Source organism: Nicotiana tabacum, chromosome 7 (genome assembly GCF_000715075.1).
Source record: "Nicotiana tabacum cultivar K326 chromosome 7, ASM71507v2, whole genome shotgun sequence".
Classification (NCBI taxonomy): domain Eukaryota; kingdom Viridiplantae; phylum Streptophyta; class Magnoliopsida; order Solanales; family Solanaceae; genus Nicotiana; species Nicotiana tabacum.
In genome coordinates this window covers 126,357,695-126,382,774 of record NC_134086.1, presented here as the reverse complement: position 1 = coordinate 126,382,774, position 25,080 = coordinate 126,357,695, and the positions used below count along the sequence as shown (strand labels likewise).

The 25,080-nt window shown below is 37.5% G+C and overlaps 1 protein-coding gene, 1 long non-coding RNA gene and 2 pseudogenes across 2 annotated transcripts; 1 reads left to right on the top strand and 3 right to left on the bottom strand.

The window, feature by feature from the left end:
• Positions 1–1,418: 1,418 nt before the first annotated feature.
• LOC107805362 (uncharacterized) lies at positions 1,419–5,772 on the bottom strand. Its single transcript, XR_001652408.2, has 2 exons — positions 2,964–5,772; positions 1,419–1,987 (listed from the first exon to the last, which is right to left on the bottom strand). It is a non-coding gene; the product is annotated as an uncharacterized LOC107805362 (long non-coding RNA).
• A 2,075-nt stretch (positions 5,773–7,847) lies between these two features.
• Positions 7,848–8,563, bottom strand: LOC107805365 (large ribosomal subunit protein uL11m-like). Its single transcript, XM_016629396.2, has one exon. The coding sequence runs from the start codon at positions 8,475–8,477 to the stop codon at positions 8,010–8,012; it is 468 nt and encodes a 155-aa protein (XP_016484882.1). The 5' UTR covers positions 8,478–8,563; the 3' UTR covers positions 7,848–8,009.
• Positions 8,564–9,327: 764 nt separating this feature from the next.
• On the bottom strand, positions 9,328–12,229 carry LOC107764753 (putative protein phosphatase 2C 47; annotated as a pseudogene).
• A 546-nt stretch (positions 12,230–12,775) lies between these two features.
• On the top strand, positions 12,776–21,108 carry LOC107805363 (glutamate receptor 3.6-like; annotated as a pseudogene).
• The last annotated feature ends 3,972 nt before the right edge of the window (positions 21,109–25,080 follow it).

The window sequence follows — 25,080 nt, the reverse complement described above, 5'->3', positions numbered from 1 at the left end:
CCTGCCCCATGTTTCATGCAGTGTCTCCATCGGCTTCTGCTTGAAGCTCACGATCTCATCAATTTGTTGGGCAGTTTTGTTGGGTGGATGAAACTTGTTATGAAACTGCTTGACTAACTCATCCCATGTTGCTATAGAATTTATGGGGAGAGAGTTTAGCCAAACCTGTGCAACTCCTGTCACGGAGAATGAGAACAATAATAGCCTGATAGCCTCTGGAGTGACATTGGGCTGCCTCTGGGTCTTGCAGATTGGCAGGAAGTTCTTCAGGTGTTGCTGAGGATCTTCAAGTTGTGTCCTAGAGAAGAGTCCCTTGTTTTGCAACAAGTGCAGCATGTTATTTGTGATCTGGAACAACTCAGCTTGTATTGCGGGCACAACTATGGCAGTAGCCAAATTGTCAGTTGTGGGATGTGCCTAGTCATACAGTGCACCCTCGGGCACCAGAGGTGCCGCTTCTCTGACATTCAAGTTGACTTGCTCATGCCTGCCGTTTCCGTTGGGGTCGATTGCGTCTCCCATGTCAGTTTCGAATTTGTATGTTTGTTGAGGTGGTTGAAGTCTTCTGTTGGCACGGTTCAATGCCCTGAATATTTTCTCAGGGTCTGAGAGTCCTTCAAGTAGTTCTCGAGTCCTGGTAGAGTTTCTAGGCATACACCTGTGCAACCAAGTCAACAACCGTCAAAAGTTTCAATCAAAAATTGGGTGTAGAGAAACTGCCTACACTAAGAATTTTTGTATTTCTATCAATGGTAATTGATAATTCCGTTAACTCCCCGACAACGGCGCCAAAATTTGATCACGCCCAACTATGCCTTATAAAAAGGACAATGCGGTCATTGTAAATATAATCCGGTTTACAAGTCCGGAGTCGAATCCCACATAGAGTTAACCTATCAATCACAATCTTTAGACCCACTAAACTCTTCAGAACCAGCTTCCCAAATGTTTGAGTCACAAGTTGATGGTTTCTTTAGTAACTAAGATTGCAAGTAAATTAAACAGGCTGTAAACTAAAACGCTAAGGTTGTAAACAATGATGAGATAAAGCTAAGGTAAAGATTTCCCCTATTGATGGAATCCCTTCTGTTTATGCTTCATACAAATGTACCAACACTTCTCTATCAATCATGAACGCTCGTCTTACCATAAATCTCTCCCGAGTAATCACAGTAATATACTATTGCACTCTCCCGAGATACACTAGCTAGCTTTAATTAACACAGTTCACTTAAGATTGCACCCAAGGCTTCGTTATCCCTAATCCCGCCTTTAAACCCGCAGTTATAGATTCCTCTTATACTTTAGGAGTGGTGTTATTCAACAATAACCTAAATATGCACTCTCTCCCGAGTTATGCACACTAAATAGGCACAGCTAATTGAGGATCCTATCAATTAACTACAACAAGAACATAGTTGAATAAATAAAGATTGAAACTAGCAATTTGTATTCACATAAACAAGAAGTTCATCCCCCAATAGGTTCCATCAAAACCTTAGACAAAAGATTTAGCTACTCATAACTATGGGTAAACAAACTAAGATAAGATCCATCATAAACTAGCAATCAAAATCAAAGAAAAGAAGAAAGATGTTTTGGGTGATCTCTCACAATTGTTTTTCTTGCCAAGATACTCTCCAAAATAATACATGCCTCTCTTGGGCGAAGTCTAATGTTTAAAATAGGTTTTAGGGCTAAAAATCCCGTGTTTGCACTTTAGTCCCTGCACTTTTCTCGCGCCTGCCGCGGTTCTGCCGCGGTCGCGGTGGAAACGCGGCCAAAAAACTCCTCTGAATCTCCTTCTATCCGCGAGCATCCTTCACCGCGGTTCTGCCGCGGTCGCGGTGGAACCGCGGCAGAGTCATTTTTCTGATTCTTCAGCCTATTTTTGCGTGGTTCACTTGGGACATTTCACGGTTGGCCTCTCTTTCTTCATTTTTTTGACTCCAAAAGTGCTCCCTAGCCTTCCCTAGTCATATATAACCTGCAAATCATGAAAAGCACTAATAAGAGCATTTTGTTATCACTTTTATTATTAAAACTATGCAAGAAGGCGGTTATTTAGGGCCTGAATATAGTTAAATTCACCTATTATCATACACCCTTAGAAAACAGGGCCTTAATTTAGACAAATTTAAATAAATAATAGAGATTTCTGTAATATAGGAAACATCAGAAAGGTAAGTGGTACATAACCAAAAATCGCAGGAGATTTCCTCTCTCTCTCTCTCTTTTCTTTTCTTTTTTTCGTCTTTCTCTTAGGTTTGAGGTTGAAATAAAAACAGAATGTTGCTTTCACTCTATTAAAATGGTCTATAAAGGTTTCGCTAACAGTGACTTGTCTACCATTAATTAAAAATAAGTAAAATGCTAAAAATGTGTGGCAGGTGTTTGACCAAAAAGTTGTAACTTCTTGGTTAAACTAATTAATTTTATGTAACAAGGAGTTAAACCAAGTTAATTATAATATCTCTAGATTTATAACTAGCTAGCATGAATGTTGCAAGATAATATTGGTAAGGGATTAAATGCAGTATACATTTACAATTCCGAAAAGTCTTAGTGATGGTAAGAGAATATTATTCAATAAATGACAATAAATGGTATTAACATAAATAAGGAGGAAGATTCACTCAATATTGAATGAGGTGGATGATTCGTCTTTCTGATAATGATGAGTGATAGACAAATCCTAGAATATTAGAACTATTCTTGGATTGGATCGAATGGAAAAGTATGGAATAATGGAAGGAAGAATCTTATTAGAAAGATAATGTTTGTCTCTTTTCTAGAGAGAGAGTCTTCTTCTCAAAAAGTGTTCTTATCAAAATCAAGATTTCCCTCATTTCCACTTATCTCTTTTTCTATCTATATGGGACATACCCCCTGTCAACCCTAAAAATACAAGTATAGAGAATAACAACAACAACAACAACAACAACAACAACAACAACAATTACCTAGTAAAGTTCCACAAAGTGGGGTCTGGGGAGGATAATGTGTACACAGACCTTACCCCTTTCCCGATAGGGCAGATAGGCTATTTCCGATAGACCCTCGGCTCAGAAAGACGGAAATAAAAAATAAGAAAAGAAAATTCATTAGTAACTCCAGTAGAAACCGTAATAATAACAGAAGCATAACAACCAAAAGATAAATGACATGCAATAACAGTAACAAGTATCTAAGGCCCGGGGCTAAGATAAACAGCAGGGATAGCGTGGACTCAACATAAACTGCAAGCAATCTAAGATCAACCCTAATCCAACCCCGCCTTACCCCGATTTTGAAGTAAGGAAAGCTCTACTACCCCTAACCTACAACCCTAATGCCTAACCTCCAGACCTTCCTATCAAGGACCATGTCCTCGGAAATCTGCAGTCGTACCATGTCCTGCCTGATCACCTCTCCCCAATACTTCTTAGGCCGTCGTCTACCTCTTCTCGTACCCACCACGGTCAACCGCTTACACCTCCTCACCGGAGCATCAAGGCTTCTCCTCCGCACGTGCCCGAACCATCTGAGTCTCGCTTCCCACATCTTGTCATCCACAGGGGTCACGCTCACCTTCTTCCGAATATCTTTATTCCTAATCTTGTCTATCCTAGTGTGCCCGCGTATCCACCTCAGCATCCTCATCTCTGCTACCTTCATCCTCTGGATATGAGAGTTCTTAACCGGCCAACACTCTGCCCCATACAACATGGCCGGTCTAACCACAGCTCTAGAAAACTTAGCTTTGAGTATCAGTGACACTTTCTTGTCACACAAGACTCCAGATGCAAGCCTCCATTTCATCCAGCCCGCCCCTATAAGGTGAGTGACAACCTCGTCGATATCTCCGTCCCCCAGAATCACCGACCCAAGGTACTTGAAGTTATCTCTCTTGGGGATGACTTGTGATCCAAGCCTCACGTCCCTGCCTACTTCCCTCGACTCAGCGCTAAACTTGCACTCCAGGTACTCTGTCTTAGACCTGCTCAATTTGAAACCCTTAGACTCGAGGGTCTGTCTCCAAACCTCCAATCTCTCGTCAACACCGACCCTCGTCTCATCAATTAGGACTATGTCATCAGTAAATAACATATACCATGACACATCCCCTTAAATATGGTGTGTCAGTGCATCCATCACCAAAGCAAATAAGAACGGGCTAAGCGTGGAGCCTTGGTGTAATCCCATAACAACCGAAAAATGCTCTGAGTCGCCTCCCACAGTCCTAACCTTAGTCTTAGCTCCATCATACATGTCCTTGATCGCTCTTATGTAGGCTACCGGCACGCCCTTTGCTTCAAGACATCTCCAGAGCACCTCTCTAGGGACCTTGTCATACGATTTCTCTAAGTCAATAAACACCAAGTGCAGATCCTTCTTCTTATACATGTAATGTTCTACCAACCTCCTAATAAGGTGGATAGCTTCCGTAGTGGAGCGACCCTACATGAACCCAAAGTGATTGTCGGATATAGACGTCGTCTTCCTCACCCTCACCATCACCTTCACCACCCTATCCTAGACTTTCATGGTATGGCTTAGTAACTTGATACCCTTATAATTGTTACAACACTGGATATCACCTTTGTTCTTGTACAACAGAACCACTGTACTCGACCTCCACTCCTCCGACATCCTCTTCGTCCTAAAAATTACATTGAACAACCCAGTCAGCCACTCCAATCCTACTCTACCCACACACTTATAAAACCCAATCGAAATTTCGTCTGGCCCGGTCGCTCTACCCCTACTCATCTTACGCAAAGCCCCCACGACCTCCTCCACCTTAATGCGCCTGCAATACCTAATATCTCGGAGACTCTCTGAATGCCCCAAATCCCCTAGCGCTATATCCCGGTCCCCCTCCTCGTTTAGAATACCATAGAAGTACGTCTGTCATCTCTGCTAAATCTGGGACTCTCCCATCAATACTCTACCATCCTCGTCTTTAATGCACCTTACTTGGTCCAGATCTGAGGCCTTCCTCTCCCTCGCTTTAGCCAGCCGAAACAACTTCATGTCCCCGCCTTTCTCCCCTAATTCCTCGTATAGACGAGCAAACACTGCATTCTTAGCCTCCGTGACCGCCAGCTTTGCCTCCTTCCTCGCTACCTTGTACCTCTCTCTATTCTCTTTCCTCTCCTTCTCGCTTGTGCTCCCTGCCAACTTTGCGTTCGCTACCTTTTTCGCCTCTACTTTACCTTGGACTACGTCATTCCACCACCAGTCGCCTTGATGCCTCCAGAAAACCCTTCGATATCCCTAGCACCTCTCTCGCCGCCTCCTTCACGTAGTTCGCCGTCGTTGACCACATAGTGCTCGCGTCTCCACTACTCCTCCAAGCTCCCATAGCGGATAACCTCCCCTCCAACTCCTGGGCTTTATCATTGGTTAAAGCTCCCCATCTAATCCTCGGTCGACCACGAGCATACCTCTTCTTCCTCTTTATCATAATGCCGATGTCCATTACTAAGAGCCTATGCTGAGTCGCGAGGGTCTCTCCCGGGATAACCTTGCAATCCTTGCACAACCCTCTATCACACCTTCTGAAGAGAAGGTAATTTATCCGAGTCTTCACCGCCGAACTTTGGAAAGTTACTAGATGTTCCTCCCTCTTTGGAAAAGTCGAGTTCACAGTCACCAGCACAAAAGCCTTAGCGAAATCTAACAGCGAAGTACCACCTCCGTTACTACTGCTCTTGATACTTGACCTCGACCATTGTTGACTCCCCGACTATGATCCCTACTGTTTACTAGTCGACGTTGACCACATTACTTTTCGTCTACCAACAATTATAATTAAAATAAGTAAAATGCTAAAAAAATTGTGGTAGGAACAAGAAAGCAACACCAGCTTCACTGTGGAGTGTGGATACGTTGCACCGTAGGATTAAAAAATGGTTATAAAGACCTAATACACAAAGAGTCCAGAATTTTCACCAATGAGAGTCTAAATATAAGAAATTAGATATACAAAATTAATATATAAAGAATTTTTACTTATCTACATAACTTAATTTTCTGGCGAAAGGGTGTCAATTATATGTATATCACTTGAAATTCACTTTTATTGTAATCTTCCATGATGTTCTTCTGCCTAATACGCAAATTAATGAATCTAACTATGTATTTATGTATTTTATTGATAAGGTAAACACTAATTATGTATATATGTTTAACCTACTACTCATTTGTGTGCTCAAAAGTTCGCAGGATATCTTGTACAGATATGTCAATCCATTTGGACTCTCCAATTCACAACTGCATTGGCAGGTAACATAAGAACCATAGTATTGTACACTTGTACTAGTGTTGTACTTTACAGGAACTTATCAGGAAATATATCTGAAATTTTGATGGTGAAAACAAAAAAGAAGCTTCAGTGATATTTTTCAAAAAGAAAAAAGCATTCGAGATGACTCACAGCAACTCACTGAATATCCAAAAGCATACTCCTGAGATTTGATTTTTCATTTTTCTCTATTACTACTATATACAAAAAAAAAAAAAAGCACAATAATAACCAGTAGATAAAGCCCGACACTAAGATGAACGAAAGTGTAGTGAGAACTCAACACTAACCATTTGCAGTCATATATATATATATATATATATAGAGAGAGAGAGAGAGAGAGGGGTTACAATTTGCAATGCTCTATATGTACAACCAGCAATGCCAGATCTATCTCATTTAGCTCTAGATATGCAACAATGATCGCTCAAATTACAGAGCTGTTAAGACTTAAGGTAACAAGGATAAAAGAAAAGCAAGAACCTACTAGGTAGATGCCTACTACACTTAAGCAGAAGTTCTCAGTAAGGGCTTTTCAAGTACTCTAGTAAATAGTTAAAGAACAACATTTACGGAAAATGGCAATCAATGATCAAACCTGACAACTGGCTTACAATCTCCTGTCAGGAAACTTAGATGCATAAAATGAGGAAAAGAATAGGATATGGCAAAGAAAATACACAGGCAGCTATGGTTTCAACAGCTTAAGGATGCTAAGAGGGACTGATAATTAAAGATAAGACAGACACCAAGCTCCCAACTCGATGCAAGAGGTGGCTATGGAATCTATACTTACATTAGGGCATTAAAGATATGGTCTATTTTATAAGACTAAGATTAGAGACTACCTCCAATGGAAGAGTAAAAAAAATTGTGAAACGGCAAATGTAGAAAAGGAAGACTTGACTAAAAAATTGCACGGAGTGCTTTCTAGATGAACGCCAAAACTAACAGCAGAGAACTCAGCAAACTTATCAAATAAACGAGCTAAATTTCAAAGAAAAGAATCCGTGAGAAAACACTACAGAACCTGTCTTATTCTGTGACAAACACAGGCTAACTTTTGAACCTTTTCCCTTTTCGTGGGTGTCATCATTCAGCAGGAGTCGTGCTAATATTCCCTGTATAATCCAATTCTGTCAGAAGTATCCAGAGCAACAGGCAAAAACAGACAGTTACTTGAACATACAATTCAAAAATCCAGAATAAGTTGTGACAACATGCACCAAGTATGAATCAATCTGACATAACACCATTTTAGTAACCGCTATTCGTTGGCTACATCCTTCTTACCGCAGCCATCCATTCTCTAACCTATAAAGGAACATTTCCCTAAACCAAGATTGCACCATATAAGGATTACTACCATGGTAACAGACCTTGTATCAATAGCAAAAATGATCAGTCTAATTTTCCATCCTCGGCTCTACCTATGATAACTAATGCTTACACACACAAATAGAAAAAGAGAGGCAGTAGAATCCACATAGGTTAGCTCATTCTTCTTGATTCACAATAACGGTATCAAAAAGCATTAATCTTGATCAAACAACTCTAATGGACTTAAAAAAACTAACTTTATTGCTAAGAAAACATTCATAATTCATATCATGCTTCCTTAAACAGCAAAATCATTACTTCAACCAACTTTACTACTCTTCATTTCCAAATCTTAGTACAAAACTACAGAAATAGCAAAAATACCGTTCAATAGTTTCATTTAATCCAGCTCTTTCTGCACTTTAATCCCCATAGAATTCGCCGTCCCAATAATAGACTTACAAATCGACTCCAAGGGCATGTACTGGCAAAACGGATCACTCTGTTTGATTTTAGCAATTTCATAAACGTGCTTTAGGGTTAGAGTTGACGCCGTTACATGACCAGGGCGGCCACTTCCCAGCTCAATTCCAGCAGCCTGCTTTAGGTACCAAGTAACTGAAGGAGACTTAACGGTGAACTCGAAAGTACCATCCTTGAACGCCGTAATGGTTACGGCCATGGGTGTACCGCTCTTGAACTTCTGGGTCCGAGCATTGAAGTCCTTGCAGAAAGCCATGGAGTTGAGTTTGTATTGACCCAGGGCGGGGCCTACTGGTGGTCCGGGCTTAGCTGCACCCGCATCGACGGTGAGACGGATCGTGGCTGAGATAGGGCGGCGTGTTAAGATCTCTTTTAGCGTCGCCATGCTGCAAAATGTGGCGGCGTAAATTGGGGTTTTGCTGTAGAGTAGGGGCTACTGATGTTTGCTGCGCCGGTGACTGGAGAATCTAGTTTGTGCAATTTTAAATTTGGGCCTGAACTTCTGGGCCATCATGTCATGGGCTTTCATTTTGAAGAATTAACCCAAATAGCCATCACTCACCTAATCTCTTAAATTAAAAAATAATATATATATATATATATATATATATATATATATATATAAATTCATGTATATTATATATACAACTATGTATAAATAATATATACTGGCTAGAAAAAATAAACATTGAACCTGACCGGCTATTTGCGTAATAATAGATGAAGTGTTTTGAGCTGCTATTTCATTTAGCTAGCTGAAGTACCTTATAAAAGATGATAAGGCAAGCATCACTTTTAGCGTGCGACCGAAATTATTTACATTCGATAGGTAAAAAAGTGCATAAAATTTGTATATTTTTTGTATATAACATATATATATATATATATATATATATATATATATATATATATATATAATAGTTTTCTCGGCTGTTATTTTGAGAGCGACTATACTTTGTCATTTTTCCAAGATAGGGTTCATTTTAAAGATTACAAGCTCTTTTGTTACTTCTATTATTCCATTATTTCCATATTACTTTAATAGTATGTTGTTTGAAAAGAAGAGAATCCTAAAAAGTTATAATGCTTTCTTGACCAATTATTCTTTGAATTATTCTGTAGCGTCTGAGTTTTCTTAAATTTTAATTCAAGTTCAAAAAGATGTGCAAGCATGTTTATCTCAATAAGCATGGTGCATTCTAAAGTATCAAGTGGGAGAGAAAGGATCTCATGTGGTCATTCTAGTTATGTCGACAAATATTGTTCCTTTGTGTTCAGTTAAAATAAAAAGAAAAACTCTCGCAGTTTTATCAAGAACTACTCTTTTCAAAACCAAAAATGGATTTGATACAATTCAACATAATCTAAAAAATGTCAAAAGTAGGAATGATTTATAAAATTACTAGCAGGCTGAGGCTTCATTACTCAAGTATGTGCATCTGCAGAAAATCCACTGGTACAAGTGAGTAGATTTGAGGAATTTGTTATGCTTGTGCTTTTGAGCTTTTGCGGAAGGAGGATGGAGTACCCTATAGGCTATAGCTCATGCTAAGGCTAAATTCTTGAAAACCAAATGCTCTGTTCCCTTTTTGGCAAGTGAATCAAACATAGAAGCAATGTAACAAAAGTGACATACCAAGAACATCCATCTTGTTTGCACGAGTAATGCTCAGCGTTACAATCATTTTGTAGAGAAAGGAAACTATTGACTTTTTCTTCTTTTGAATTCTGGAGGGGAGGAAAACTGGAAAACACAATCCATTCATTTCATAGATTATGGTCAGTCCCTTCACAAGGCCAGACTGAACCCCTTTGGCTATGAATGCATCTTGCATCTTATAATGATAATCAGCACATAACATTCAAAGAATAGTAACAGAAAAAGGATAAACATCGAGTTCGTGGAGGCTCCAAGGTTACAGGAGCTCCATGTTACTCACCAACAATCAGTAAGTACCATGGACAGCAGAAACTCAGAAAAATTGCTGACCTATGGTGTATGCTAATTTATCTCTACAAAAAGTTGCCAAACTCTCCTTTTCATATGTCACTTAACACCCCCTTTAGAAGATCCAGTCCTTCAGCTGATATACTTCTTCTCCTTGTAGTTCTTGGTATTTCAATTCGAGGTGGCGGATCATGAGAGAAGCAGATTACAAGAGCGGTTAGATTATCACAGCTGTTACACTTTAGTGCCTCCTTGACAAGAAATTTTGAGCATTTCTCAGGATCATTATGCAGCATGAGCTCCTTTCTTACAATTGTTACTGCATATTGGCTGCTCATGACATCCCATAAGCCATCGCAGCCAATTATTAAGAACTCATCCTCTTCTGTCAGGACCACTTCTTCGAACTCTGGCTCTGAGCTTAAGGGGCCCTTTGAACCTTTGGCGCCCTTTATGTGCCAGTCACCCAGTGCTCGTGCAACTGATAGCTGGCCGTTGAGGTAGCCATCTAATATTGTTCCCCCTAGTTTTTCAATTCTCAATTTCTCGGAAGTAGCATTTGGCTTGTGGTCTTTTGACAATTCAATTGCTCTTCCGCGCTTCCCTAGTACAGCTCGAGAGTCCCCAGCATTAGCTATTAGCATGGTCCTGTGTATTACAAAAGAAAATATAACAAATAAATGAGTGCAAGTTACAATTTGAGACAACTATGTGGGATACGCAGGAAAGATAAATGTAATAAATACATAGATGCAGGTCCAAAGTTGTCCTTGTAAATGAAAATCATATCTAAAACGAAAGGTTTGCCCTTACATGGAATGTAATTTGAAGGCCGAAATCAATAGGAAGATCACTTTTACACGATGGACTTACATTTCAAAGCAGTAATCCATTTACTCGGCCATAAGGGCCTATTGCACGTGTTCAAACTACTCTCATCTCGAATCAAATAAAAGCCTTGTCAGCTGTAAACTAAAAAGAAATTTGGAGAACCCCTAGAAAAAGTTGCAAAATCGATATGCCAAAAGAAAAGTGGACTAACATGTGTCCGTCCCTTACGAAGCTAAGGAAAAACAAGTATAGCGATATGATTTTCGGCTGCAATGATTTTAGCATCATTTTATCTTCCAATTTTTCAACTTGCCTCTATTTCATTATAGACATTCGCCAATCTGATAAACTTTGTGTTTAGGTTTCGATGATGTCTTTCCTTTCAGTACAAAGGTATCTACCATTTGATCAGAACACAAACAATAGTCCAAAATATTCATAATTTTGCATAAACAATGTTTAGGGACAGTGATGGACTCATTACTTGTTGCTCCCTTCCGACATGAAGAATTAGAACTTACTACTGAACTACACAGAAGCAGAGATCAATGTCTTACCGTCCTAAAATAAGTGCGACTAGAGCAGTTGTTCCAGAGGTACTATCAAGAGACTTCGTATCAGCTAGCGCATTATCGGCTTTTGCAAAAGCATTCCTGACAGCTTATTTTACCATCGATGGGAAATGGGAATCATCTACAATAAATTTAAGGAGATTCTTTTGAGTGAATGATGCAGCATCAACTCCACCATGCCCATCAAAAACCTGAGAGTAAAAAGAACAACAGTCAGACAAGTAACCATCAAATTCACAGAATTGGCTCCTCAAGTTATCCCCTTTCGAAATAAAGAACAATGTCTGTACTGGGATCTCTTTATCTTTTCTCTTTTACACTACTAGCAACCCCAGAGTACTTCTTCTGGGAAGAAGAAGAAGAAGGATTTAAAACCAGACATTGCTGTTAGCAAGTAATTAGGATTGCCACTAGTGGATATCCGATCCAATTTTCCTCTTTGGCAGTGATAACCTGGTTTCACTCTCCAATTATCTTTTACTTCCAACCAAATTAGCAAATTCAGATATTGTACGCCATACATGAACTAGGTGGTACAGTAGGTAAGAAAAACGAGAGAGAAAAAGAACATAAAGTAACACTTTTTCTCTTTAGCTGAAACTCAAGATTTGCATAGTTGCATTTATTTGCTTTACCTTTATTCTTTAGTGGGGAAGACCAGAATCCCACAGCTTTTTGTTCCCTTCTTCTGTTTCTCCTTCTTTCTTTCTTTTTCCCCTTGTCATGGCGTTTGTCTGGCTGATTATTTGATTTTCTATAAGTAAAATTTCTTGTCCCACCACCCATATTTTCTCAAGATTTTGCTCTGCTTTTCTTCTTGCTTATATTTGACTTTGGAGTTAAAAGTATTCTGTTTGTCTGCTCCATTATCTCCTTTCATGGAATATCTCTCATTTCACACTCACCTATTCGTAGGTGGGAAAATACTGTTCATGTCCTTCTAGTCTGAAACTGAAGCTACCTACTTCCTCTATTTCCTTTTTAATATGCTTCTACAGTATTAACTATTACTGTTTTTCTTGGTTTATTTGGAGTTTTCTTGGACTCCCTATCAGTTTCTGTAAATTAGCATGCTTTAACCTTCTTTAATCAGCAATTTGAGGGTGTGTTTTGAATTCTTAATATTATTACTTACTATGTACTATTTCTGTTAATGAAAGAGTTGTGGTTAATTTAGTAAATTGTTCCTATATGTGCCTTAGCAGGGTCAAGGTTGCACCTTTTCATTCCCAATTTCACAATGAGGCTATTTTGGACATTGATATTGATAGTTCTCTAAAATGGATATTCTTCAGAGGGGACTAATTCAACTCTTTCTGAAGGCCTAAAATTGTGAACGTTGGTTGTATGCTAAGTTTCAATACCGCTGTCGGAAAAATTACAAAAGTTGCTGTGGAAGCTGCGTGGAAGCTGCCGTGGAAGATATTAATTCCAATCCATCTGTTCTTGGAGGAACTAAGTTGAATGTGATATTATTGGATAGTAAATCCAGTGGATTTCTTGGAATAGTTGAGGGTAAGCCCTTTTGCAACATCTATTATATTCTTTTGGTTTTTGTGTACTGGATTTTTATAGTTTCAGTACTCTTTTGAGTTTTATGTGAACCGTTTCATCTTTATATAACAGCTATCCGCTTCATGGAAACGGATATTATGGCCATTATTGGCCCCCAATCTTCTGTTATAGCTCATGTGGTATCAAACAACGCGAATGAGCTTCAGGTTCCTCTATTATCTTTTGCAGCCACAGACCCCACTCTTTCTTCACTTCAGTACCCGTTTTTTGTGAGAACTTCCCCAAGTGATATGTTTCAGATGGCTGCAATAGCTGAAATAATTGATCACTACGAATGGAGAGAAGTGATTGCTATATATATTGATGATGATTTTGGAAGAAATGGTATCGCTGCATTAGCAGATCAGCTGGACAAGAGACGATGTTCGATGTCTTGGTTCAGGTTGCTTTGAGAGAATCTCGAATAATGGTTGTTCACACTTATCCTTCAAAGGGTCTGGACATATTCTCTATGGCTCGATATTTAGGGATGATAGATAATGGATATGTTTGCATTGCTACGCATTGGCTCTCGACTATCCTTGACACTGACGGTCCCCTTTCTCCCGATAAAAAAGAGAATCTTGACGGGGCAATCACTTTGCGTATACACACTCCAGATTCAGAACTGAAAAAGAAGTTTGTCTCGCGGTGGAGCAATTTGACAGGGAAGGCAGGAGTTACTGGTGGAATGTCAACTTGCGCGCTCTATGCCTATGATACTGTGTGGCTACTTGCTCGTGCCATAAACGAATTCTTTAACCAAGGGGGAAACATTTCATTTTCTAAGGATCCAAGGCTAACTGAACAAAATAGTGGAAGTTTGAATCTTGATTCTATGAGCATCTTTGATGGAGGGAAGCTATTGCTTGACGACATATATAAGGTCAATATGACAGGTGTAACAGGACCATATGGTTTCACTTCTGATAGAAATCTATTCCGCCCTGCTTTTGAAGTCATTAATGTTGTTGGTACAGGTTTTAGGAAAGTTGGTTATTGGTGTAATTACTCTGGTTTATCAATTGTGCCTCCTGAAACACTCTACTCTAAGCAGCCAAATCGTTCCTCTTCAAATCAGCAACTACATAGTATAAATGGCCCGGACAAACAACAGAGAAACCTCGTGGATGGGTTTTTCCAAACAATGGGAGACAACTGAAAATTGCAGTCCCTAACCGAGCTAGCTTTCGTGAATTTGTTGGCAAGGTACCAGGCACTACTGACTCATTCAGAGGATACTGTATTGAAGTCTTCACTACAGCCATAAACTTATTGCCTTATGCTGTCCCTTACAAGCTTCTTGCCTTTGGGGATGGCCATAACAATCCAGAAGATACAGAGCTAGTGCGCTTAATCACAGCAGGAGTGAGTATAAGACTACCAATGTTCTACTCTAGTGTCAGTTTAGCAATGTGTTTTCTAACTGTGCATACTTGGTCTTTCATTTCAGGTTTATGACGCTGCCATAGGCGACATAGCAATTACAACTAATCGGACAAAAATGGTTGATTTCACTCAACCATACATTGAATCTGGGTTAGTTGTAGTGGCACCAGTTAAGCAGCAGAATGCTAATGCTTGGGCTTTTCTCAGGCCATTTACTCCTAGGATGTGGTGTATCACTGGTGTTTTTTTCTTAGTCGTGGGCACTGTAATTTGGATTTTGGAACACAGATTGAATGATGATTTTCGTGGACCTCCGAGTAAGCAGGTTGTCACTGTTCTCTGGTGAGTTGACAACTACTTGTGCACGTACATATAATATCAGGATCTTGATTGTGAGAAAAATATGCAGTTGAGCTTTTTTTCTGTTCCAATAGCACTTAACTAATAAATTAACATACATTAACTTGACGAACAAGTCTGTCATGTATTCTCTACTCTCTCTAACTTTCTTCTATTATCTAGTCTTCCACTTGCCAGTTCATTCTGTATGTCAAATTCTGCTATCTATCTTTATACATAAAGTTTTGACCTTTTCCTATGTAAAACTCTTTTTGCAGGTTCAGCTTTTTAACTCTCTTTAATGCCCACAGTAAGTAACTCATGCTAGTTGAGTTATTTTTGCACTTGCACTTGAATGAGCTTCCTTTGACAAAGATCACTTTTGCATGCAGGAGAAAACACTGTTAGCACCCGTGGCCGCATTGTCCTCCTTATATGGCTATTTGTGATTTTGATAATTAACTCGAGCTACACTGCTAGCCTCACCTCAATTCTTACAGTGCAGAAGCTTTCTTCACCAATTACAGGAATTGAAAGTTTAGTAAATACAAAGGACCCCATTGGTTATCAATTAGGTTCATTTGCCCGTAACTATCTGATTGAAGAACTTGGCATTCATGAATCTAGACTTGTTCCTCTTAACCTGCCCGAAGATTATGCTAAAGCTTTAAAAGATGGTCCTAGTCATGGGGGAGTTGCAGCTATAGTAGATGAGCGCGCCTATATGGAGCTTTTCCTCTCAACGCGTTGCCAATTCAGTATTCTAGGCCAAGAGTTCACAAAAAATGGATGGGGGTTTGTAAGTAGCTCTCTGTCAACTTCACCTTTTTCTTGTACATGTGAACCTGCTTTTTATGAATTTATCTCACACCATGACCAAACTAAGAGCTACCAATATTTGTTAGCAACGTAAAGAGATGATGAAATTATGAATCCTGTGAATTCAACCTAACCAACTAACGAATGTGGTAATGCATGAGAAGTAGAAGTCTCTACATCTAAAGCTTGCAAATAGGCCAACAAAATATACTTTTCACTGATGCATGATTTTTTCCCATTGTTCCTTAGTTATAAGTTCTGCTTGAAACATGCTTCTGAAGGTGAATCATACTGTTAGCTTGATATTTGGAAGGAGAGGAGATTAGGATATCACTCTTGACATAACATGGTGCTTGCTTCACACAGAAGTTGTCCTTGTCTAGGCTTGAATATATATTTTTTCTTTTGGTACCTTCAAATTATAGAAGAAGAGTCTTGGTGTAACTGGTAAAGTTGTTGTCATGTGACCAGGAGGTCACGGGTTCAAGTCGTGAAAACAGCCTCTTGCAGAAATATAGGGTAAGGCTGCGTACAATAGATCATTGTGGTCGGGCCCTTCCCCGGACCCCGCGCATAGCGGAGGCTTAATGCATCGGGCTGCCATTTTTTTACCTTCAAATTATAGGGGGTCGATGAGAACGTAAAGGAAAAGAATTGAGAGTAAAAGATGTTAAGTTTGTGTATTTGGCTTAATTGTGTTGGTTATAACTACCTTTCCTTTTGTTTGACCAAAAAGTGTTAAGCCTTTTGTTAAACCAATTAAATACAAAGGTAATGGGTAAAACCTAGTTAAACATAATAAGTTCTAGATCTAGCATATGCTTATATAAATAGTATAGAATAACGTTTGAGCCAATTTAATACAAAGGGTATTAAATAACGTTGCCAAAGAGTGGATGGGAAGAACAATGATGAGCAATAACTATATTAAATGGCAATAAATGTAAATATGAGGAAATATTAAGGAATCTTCTGACCGCGTTGAATTATACGAATGCTAAAGAATATTGCGCACTTTCTTGGATTTGATGGAAATGACAAATGGGATAATTCACAAAAAGGTGGAATCTCTCTTAAAAGTGGTTTTTTGTATTTTTCTTTGAATGCCTTTCTTACAACCGAAAATCCCCTCCCTCATTTCATCATTCTTACACTATTTATATTTAAATAGTGGGATATTCCCAAAGAACCCTAGAAAGTACAAGCACATATTCCTTTCAGAGATTCCAAAACAAAACTGACCGCTGCTACCGTTCCTCGCTATTGGACCTCGACCTTGATGAGCCACTCAACGGCTCTTCTGCTTATCACCGAACTCGGCCTCAATGAACTCTTCAACAACTCCTCCTGGTCGTACTCGGCCGAGCTGCCCATGACAAGTTACGATCTTCACGACGAACACCTTCCCGTACTGAATTTTCTTGGTCGGATTTTGACCCATACACCTTTCCTTTTCTATTACATCAAACTATTCAATCTAGAACCATTTTGTTATGACGGTTTTATGCATTGATCTGTCTACATTTGAGAATAATGTCCTTCAATTTCTTTGTTTTCTCCTAGGCTTTCCCTAGGGACTCTCCTCTAGCGATTGACATGTCCACTGCAATTTTGAAACTATCAGAAAATGGGGAACTTCAAAGGATCCATGATAAATGGCTTTCTGGAATTGCTTGTACTTCACAGAATACAAAGCTTGAAGTGGACAGGCTTCAACTGAAAAGCTTCTCAGGTTTATTCTTCCTATGTGGATTAGCATGTTTTCTGGCACTGCTCATATATTTTGTGATGATAGCATGCCAATATTGCCACTATTATCCCGAGTCTGAGTCCTCTGGGGGAAGCTCGCGATCAGGACGACTCCAGACATTCCTTTCTTTTGCTGACGAAAAGGAAGAGTCAGTGAGGTCTAGGTCCAAACGAAGGCAACTGGACGCGACTTCAGTTAGAAGTGTTGATCAAGATGCATCAGTAAATGGTTCAAGGATTGACCGTTCTGAGATATACTCAAACAGGGTTGTAAGTTTTGGAGAATCTGTGTAGTTCCCAACAATGTGTACTAGTCTTCCTCAAATGTAATTATATAGGTCGAATGAATCTTTATTTGCAAGGCGCTGCTATCATATTTTACCAAGTGTCCGTTGTCATTGGAAAAATAGCCATGCAACCTCAGAATCCTGCTGATCCTTGTGTGTATACATCTGTCCTTTCCTAAAAAGGCTTTTAGCTCAATATTGATTATGACAAGTGCAATGTTAAGCTCATATGATTTGGCCACCAGGCCAATATCTGCCAAATTCATGCAAGGGAAAGCAATTTTCGAGCACTAGTTCTGCCACCCCACCTATAGTGTTTTCTAGTTTGACATGTACTGCTAGTGGAAAAAATTCTGTGGAAGAAAAAGATGATATGATTGGGAATAGCATCCTATAAAAAAGGAGGAAACTCTGGAAATTAGGGGAATGTTTTAGCCTTTAGGGGAGCTTAGCTGGCCTTTTTTGCGGCTCAATTAGCGCAATTACTATTCTAATGACAAGACCACTCACAAAATTGTCTACTTTCTATCATTTACTTTGACAATGCTCCATAATAAGTACTGCAAATTGAAGTTATTTTTCCCGCTAAATGTTATCTAAGTCCAATCTCTAAAAATTATTTAATTTCGCGGTAATGGAGAGAAAAGAATACAATAATCTGAGCAGGTTTTAATATCACTGATCTATTCCCTTTCTTTTCCTAGTAAAAAGTTGAAACTCAAGGCGGTTTCATGAAGAGAAATTATACCAAATGGATTCAAGAGCATAAGGGTATGTTCTTTTTACATCCATTGTTCGAAATATACTGGTGGTAACTTACAACTTCCAAATGATAAGTTTTTTTCTTTCTTTGGTTTCTCAAAAATAAGAACTTACAAATTATTCAGTTATGAACTTTCCCTGTTGTTGACGATAATAAAATACAATGCATTATTTAGCACATAATTAAGTTCTTGTGAAATAGTTGGTAAGCGGCCAAGCTAATATATTCATTTTGGTATTTGTATATCTTGTTCTATAGGTAGTACAAATTTATCTTGAGAAATCTATCAAATAATTCAGGTTCGCCAAAAGCATTGGCGGACAGCTTCTTCTATTGATTCACAGTCTTAGAGTTGCACATACTAAAGATAATAAAAGAAGGATTTGCAAGAGGTTTTGCCCAAAGTTGTGAAACAACAATGACAATAAACTACGATAAATAAAATATGGCGTGCCTTACTTGTTTGGTTGTCTCTTCATTAAATAAACAATAAAGTGAACCTAGTCAATACGCTTATAAATTTAAATTTATAGTAGTATACCAGTCAATAATATAGTGAGTCTATGTGGTATAGAGCAACAATTTAGTACAAAGCCGTCTGGGACCAGCTTCTACAAATCTACGGGAAACTTTTCACGTAAATTAGACGTAAATGCCATAATGGAAAAACCCATAGCCATAAAAATATAATTTCCAATAGGTAGCTTTTAACGTTCAATTCAAAGTTAAAAATGTGCGAGCATCCTCCACAACATGAGCATAATTGCTAGTTGCTGTCACTTGTTTTGGTATCTGAAAATACAACTGTCTGAACCAAAAATAAATAAATAAATTCGGGAGTTCCTCAATGAGTCAATTCAATGAAAGAAAAACACATACACACAGGGGATTAGCTGCTTATGTACTTTGTTCGTTAGGTAGTAGAAAAAATACTAATTATATTTTGAATGGTGAATTGAGTAATCTGATTGGTTTACTTGCATAATTAATTTAATACTATAGTAGATATTCCAATAAATTACATCATTTCTAGAGCTTCAAACACCATGTATATCTACCTTGAATACAAATTGTTTAATTATACACACAAACCTATTGTCCTACAATCAAAAATTAAAAAAGGAGTAACAGATTGCATATTTAATATTGAAGAAATAATAAGTTATACTGTAATTATTAAAGTATTTCTATTTCTAAAGAGTGTTCTCTTGTTCTCCTTTTAAAAACATCTCTATAGATGTTTAAAAGCTTGGTCTTGAATCAAAGAGCAAAATTCCTTCAATTCGAGCATGGAAAAGTATTTATATTAGTCTAGACTTGAAAGGTTCTCTTTATACATAAAGTAGTTGTAATTTGTAATCTGTAAAAGAGGAACGGTCGAAATAATTATTTGGAGACTTGGAGGACTTTTAGTTAGTCATTAATTTGACAACGATGCACTTTCATTTCCTCCGATCATTACTGAGGGAAATTAAACATAATAGAGATAATGGTGTTCATTCAGTTCTCCAAACGTTCAACAGGAAATAGTAGAATTTGAAACTACTCTTCTCCATCCTTTTCTAATGAGAAAAGGGAAAGAAAAACAACACTTTCTTGATTAGTACATTATAGGAAAATTTTCCAAACCTCTTTCAGTTATTTTTCATTAGTGGGAAATTTATTTGCTTTTCCTGAAATTGGCCACGCCTTTTATAACTTGTTAAAAGTTGGAACTGAATTGGTAAAGTTACACTCCTCCACTGTAAACAATTTTCTTAAGAAAATTTTCAACGAGTAACGAAATATGTATAATTTTGGTAGTAGTGTTATTATTTACTTTATCAATTTTTCAATTTCACTCTGTAAAAGTAACTAATGCTAAAAAAATATCCGTCAAAGTAACTAATACTAATTTGATAGGGGGAATGTTATGAATACCGAAAACCACTATTTTTTTTATATAAAGGGCAGAGGAAATTAGAAAAAGGAGTATCTAAATATAGTGAAATGGGACCTATATAATTTTACAATGAGTTGAGTACTAGCTTCGCTAAAAATGAAATGAAAAAAATAAAAAATAAAAGTTATTGAGTACTCCGGGTACTCTTACCTAATTGACAAAAATTACCCTCAGCCACTGAGCAGCAGTACACCAGTCCAATCACGGCTGAATTCACCACTACAAGGCACTCTCCACGTGCCTCTCGCGTGCTGGATATGACCTCAGCCTCCTCCCCCAATCATCAAACTACTAGCCGGAATGTCCAAAAGCCGGTCATCGTCCGACTAATTTTCCGGCTATCCCGCTGTAGAAACTTCTATAACTACGTTAGATATAAATGAGAAACTTCAAGGAGTAATTTTAGATAGTACAGCCACAGAAAAGGAAGAAGAAACAGAGCATGGAGACGAGAGCAACAGATTCAACGGCGGAGATGATAGACCAGACGATAGAATCAACGATGGAGAAAGGCAAGTCAAGGTCCGGCCATGACCATGACCTAGGGGAGAAGGCGAAGCTGATGCCACTCCAGGCCGAAACGACGCCGTCCCGGCTTCTCGGACTCCAATTCGGCGTCAAATACGAAGTAAACAGCCTTGGCCACCGCATAAACGACGTCGGAAGTGAGAAACTCACTCGTAGCCACCGGAAAGTTGACGTGGACGATCGCCGCCACCCTGACTCCGCCATCTCTCTGGTTCTTTTTTCTCTTCGAGATATTTCTATTTGGCGCAAAAGGAAAAGAATAATTTCTCGTATATAATATGTCGAGGGGATTCTAGCAAGCGCTAATGTTGGGCCTTTTACATATATAAAAGAAATCTGAAACTATTTCCTGTGTTTGGTTTGAACAAATAGGAATGAATCTTTTAGTAAACATTATTTGATAATTTGACAAAAATGATAACTAATTTACTTTTATAGCTTAAAATTCATTAAAAATAAAAAAAATTACATTGATAATGGTAATAACTTAAATCGAATGGAAAGTAATCTTATTTGAATTAATTTGCTCAATGGTCATTTTGCACATTTTAAAGAAAATTACTTCAATGAGTTTTTTATACATTTACGGCTCTAGTATTAGAAAAAGTTTTTAACGTTTAAGAAAGCTAAAAATAATAAGTATAGTGTCTGAATAAGGACAAAGTTTAATTATAACCAAAAGATAGGCTTTAGAAAAGAAAATGTTGTCTACAAATATTTTCTCAAAACTGGTTCAAACAAACTTTGCCCAGAAATTATTTTCTTGTAATTCTTCTAAGATAAAAGGAAACCAAAACTATATTCAAACCGTCGTGATTGACAATACATTTTTCCAGTTCAGAAATTAGTTTATCTTATAGAGTATATTTAATACACAATTTAATTATATTTATCATTGCATTTTTTTGCAACCGTCTAAAATAAATTCTTGTTGAAATATTATTTGTTATGGAATTATAGTAGAGATTTTGAATTATTTGAATTTCAATTAGTAAGGCTACATCGATGGGGTATCACATTTTTGTGATTCTGGTGGTGATGTTTAATTTGGATAATATATACACATTGTGAAATTTGCAAAATTGAGTTAGATAATGATGGGGACAACTTGCAAGGACATCGCCTTCTATAAATTTAAACATAAATACTAACGTGTAGACCCTAACAGCTTGTTTGGATGGTTGTTACACATTGTTTTATAATGTATCGTATCGTAATCGTATTACTGTATCGTTTGATAAAAATAATGTTTGGATAGATTGTATCGTTTGCCATCGTTTCATGATATCAAGCACCAACAATATGAGGAATAAACTTGTAATATTATAACGAAAAATTATGATACAAGGTAAAATTACTATATAAAAAATAGGGTAAATGATAAAATAAAATTATTTAATAATAATAAGAGGTGAGATTGAGAGAAAAAGACAAGGTAACGACGCAACCACACCAAATCGGTCGTTACATAAAGTGGCACATTTCGTCGTTATGTAACGACCGATTTAACGATACGATATACTAAAATTTAAGTAACAATCAAAACAAACATCGTATTTAGAGTAACAATACGATACAATACAATGGGTAACAACCATCCAAACAAGTTGTAAGACACATGAAACACCAGTCATTAATATTGGATTAAAATACCACAACACAATTTCGTTATTAATTAAAAAAATTAATCTAAAGTTTATCACGTATTGTTCACATTTTTGTAGAATTTTACTACATATATTATCAGAGGCGGACCCATGATTTGAAGATTGTGGGTGCATTTTTACTTTCAACCAAAATCTGCTTTATATACAGAATGTCACTACTAATATATCAGTATTTTCTAAAAACATATACATGTATTCATGAAAATTTTACCGAACTTTTCGGATATCAATGATCCCTCACTTGATAACATAGGTCCGCATCTGTATATTACTCACATTTATGGGTTTCATTTGCTATATAGACTAACCAAACACGAGTTAAGGTGTAGCTTGGTTCAAGAGTTATGCATGGATTAATAATGTAGGTATTATTTATGCATGAATTGGTTATACATAATTTAGTTACACGTGAATTAGTTATGTGGATACTTATTATGTAGAAATTAGTAATATAGAAATGTGATGTGAGTATTATTTATTGTTTGTCTAGTTTATTCTATTAAAATTATATGTATATTTTAAATATATTTGTTAAGCGAAAAAAAAGTACAAGCTTTAATAGAGGTATTCTTGTTATTTTGTATTTTAATTCAAGTATTACTAATATATGTATTAGTTATTTCATCTTCTATTTCATAGCTCTGGACACCGCCATCAGGCAAGCCAACACTAAATAGTTAAATTAAATTCTCATTTTTATATTTTTGAGATCATAAATTTTCTTCAACTTAACTAGTAAAAGATGAACTTTACAGAATAATAATAATGTTTTCTAACCATAATCATCTCAGAACCTGGTGTCACAAGTGCATGAGCATTTACTAGGAATTAAAATAAAATACAATAACTGTCCGGAATATAACTTTGGACAGAAAAGAAAAATACAAGTACTCTGAAGGAGACTCTGCTGGCTGCGGATCGTCTCATAAGATGCAACTCACTTAAGTCCCCATATCAACCATGTCGCTGCGCCCACAAGGCCACTAGACGTACATGTGCCTGTACAACAAAATGTATAGCAAGTGTAGTATGAGTACGAAAATAACGCGTACCCAATAAGTATCCAGTCTAATCTCGAAGAAGTAGTAACAAGAGGTCGACTCCGACACTTACTATGGCCAATAATAAGATACCGATAATATGATAAATTATGATTTTCTTTAAAGCGACTGTAAACTCAATAACATGAAGCAGGTAAACAATTCTTTTGTTAATAAGAGATTTCCAAATTTATTTTCATATTTTAACAATTTATATCTCCGGCCAATGAGGCCACATCAATTATCAAAAATTTCAAAACATTCAATTAAGTTATGCCAAATGATGCGAGGTCATACGACCCGATCCAACATAATATTTAAATTGTGCACTGCCGAGGGTCGAATGACGCAAACCATAGATGTATCTATTTACCTCGCTCGCGAATCATACATGCGACGCGGTTAAGGAATTTCCCCGCTCGCGGATCATACATGCGACGCGATCAAATATAAATTTAAGGAGTTTCCATGCTCGCGGATCATACTTGCGATGCGGTCAAATAGAAATTTATCATTAAATCATAACCCTTTCTTGATTCTTTTCAAAATAAAGACAATTCAACTCTAAACTTTTAAATCCTTAAAATTCCTCAACTTAGTTCCATTTTATACAATTAACAAATATAATCAAGTAACAGTGTCCACAAAGCATGGTGTAAACCTAAAACTATGCGGATATAAAATGGAATAGTAGCTACGTACTGACTCTCGTCACCTCATGCGTACGTAGCCCCCACAAATAGAAGTACAAATCGAATCATTTCACCTATAGGGTAAATTCCCGCTTACAATGTTAGAAAGGAGACTTACCTCACTTCGAAGTTTCATAACCGGCTCCAAGATCGCTCTAACACCTCAAACCGGTGTCCGTCGCTCCAAACTAGCCAAGCAATGTGCAAAAAATAAAAATATACTCTAATACTCATAATAAATCAATTTGTAACAACTCCCAACTCCACTCGAAAAGTTAATAAAGTCAACCTTCGGGTCCACATGCCCGTATTTCAAAAATTATTAAAAATAAATATTACCTATAACTCGTATGGTGTATATCCAGAAATTCATCCAGTTTCGTCCATGAATCGACCCTCAAATCAAGGATTTACCAATTTTCAACTTTGGGGCTCAAAATCCGAATTTCTACAATCCAAATACGGATAAAAATAGAAATCAATAGAAATAATCATAGAGAAATATCAAAATGAAGGTCATATATTTACCCGCATGTTGAGACGAGAATAATACCGTGAAAATCACCTCAAACGGAGCTCTAGAACTCAAGATATGCCCAAAATACTAAAATTCTCGGTTTAAAATATTGTCCATGCGATTTTTATTTATCGCCTTTGTGGGAGAACTTCGCGTTCGCGAAGAGCAATTTTTTGCGTTGACGGTCAACCAAAAAATCATTCTTCGCGTTCGCAGAACTTCTCTCGCGTTCGCAAAGAATAAATCTTCGCACCAAAAACCATTAATTTTGTCCGACACGGAATGGGCATAACTCTCTCATATGACATCGAAATTCGACAATTCTTATTGCTATGACTCCATAATTACGAT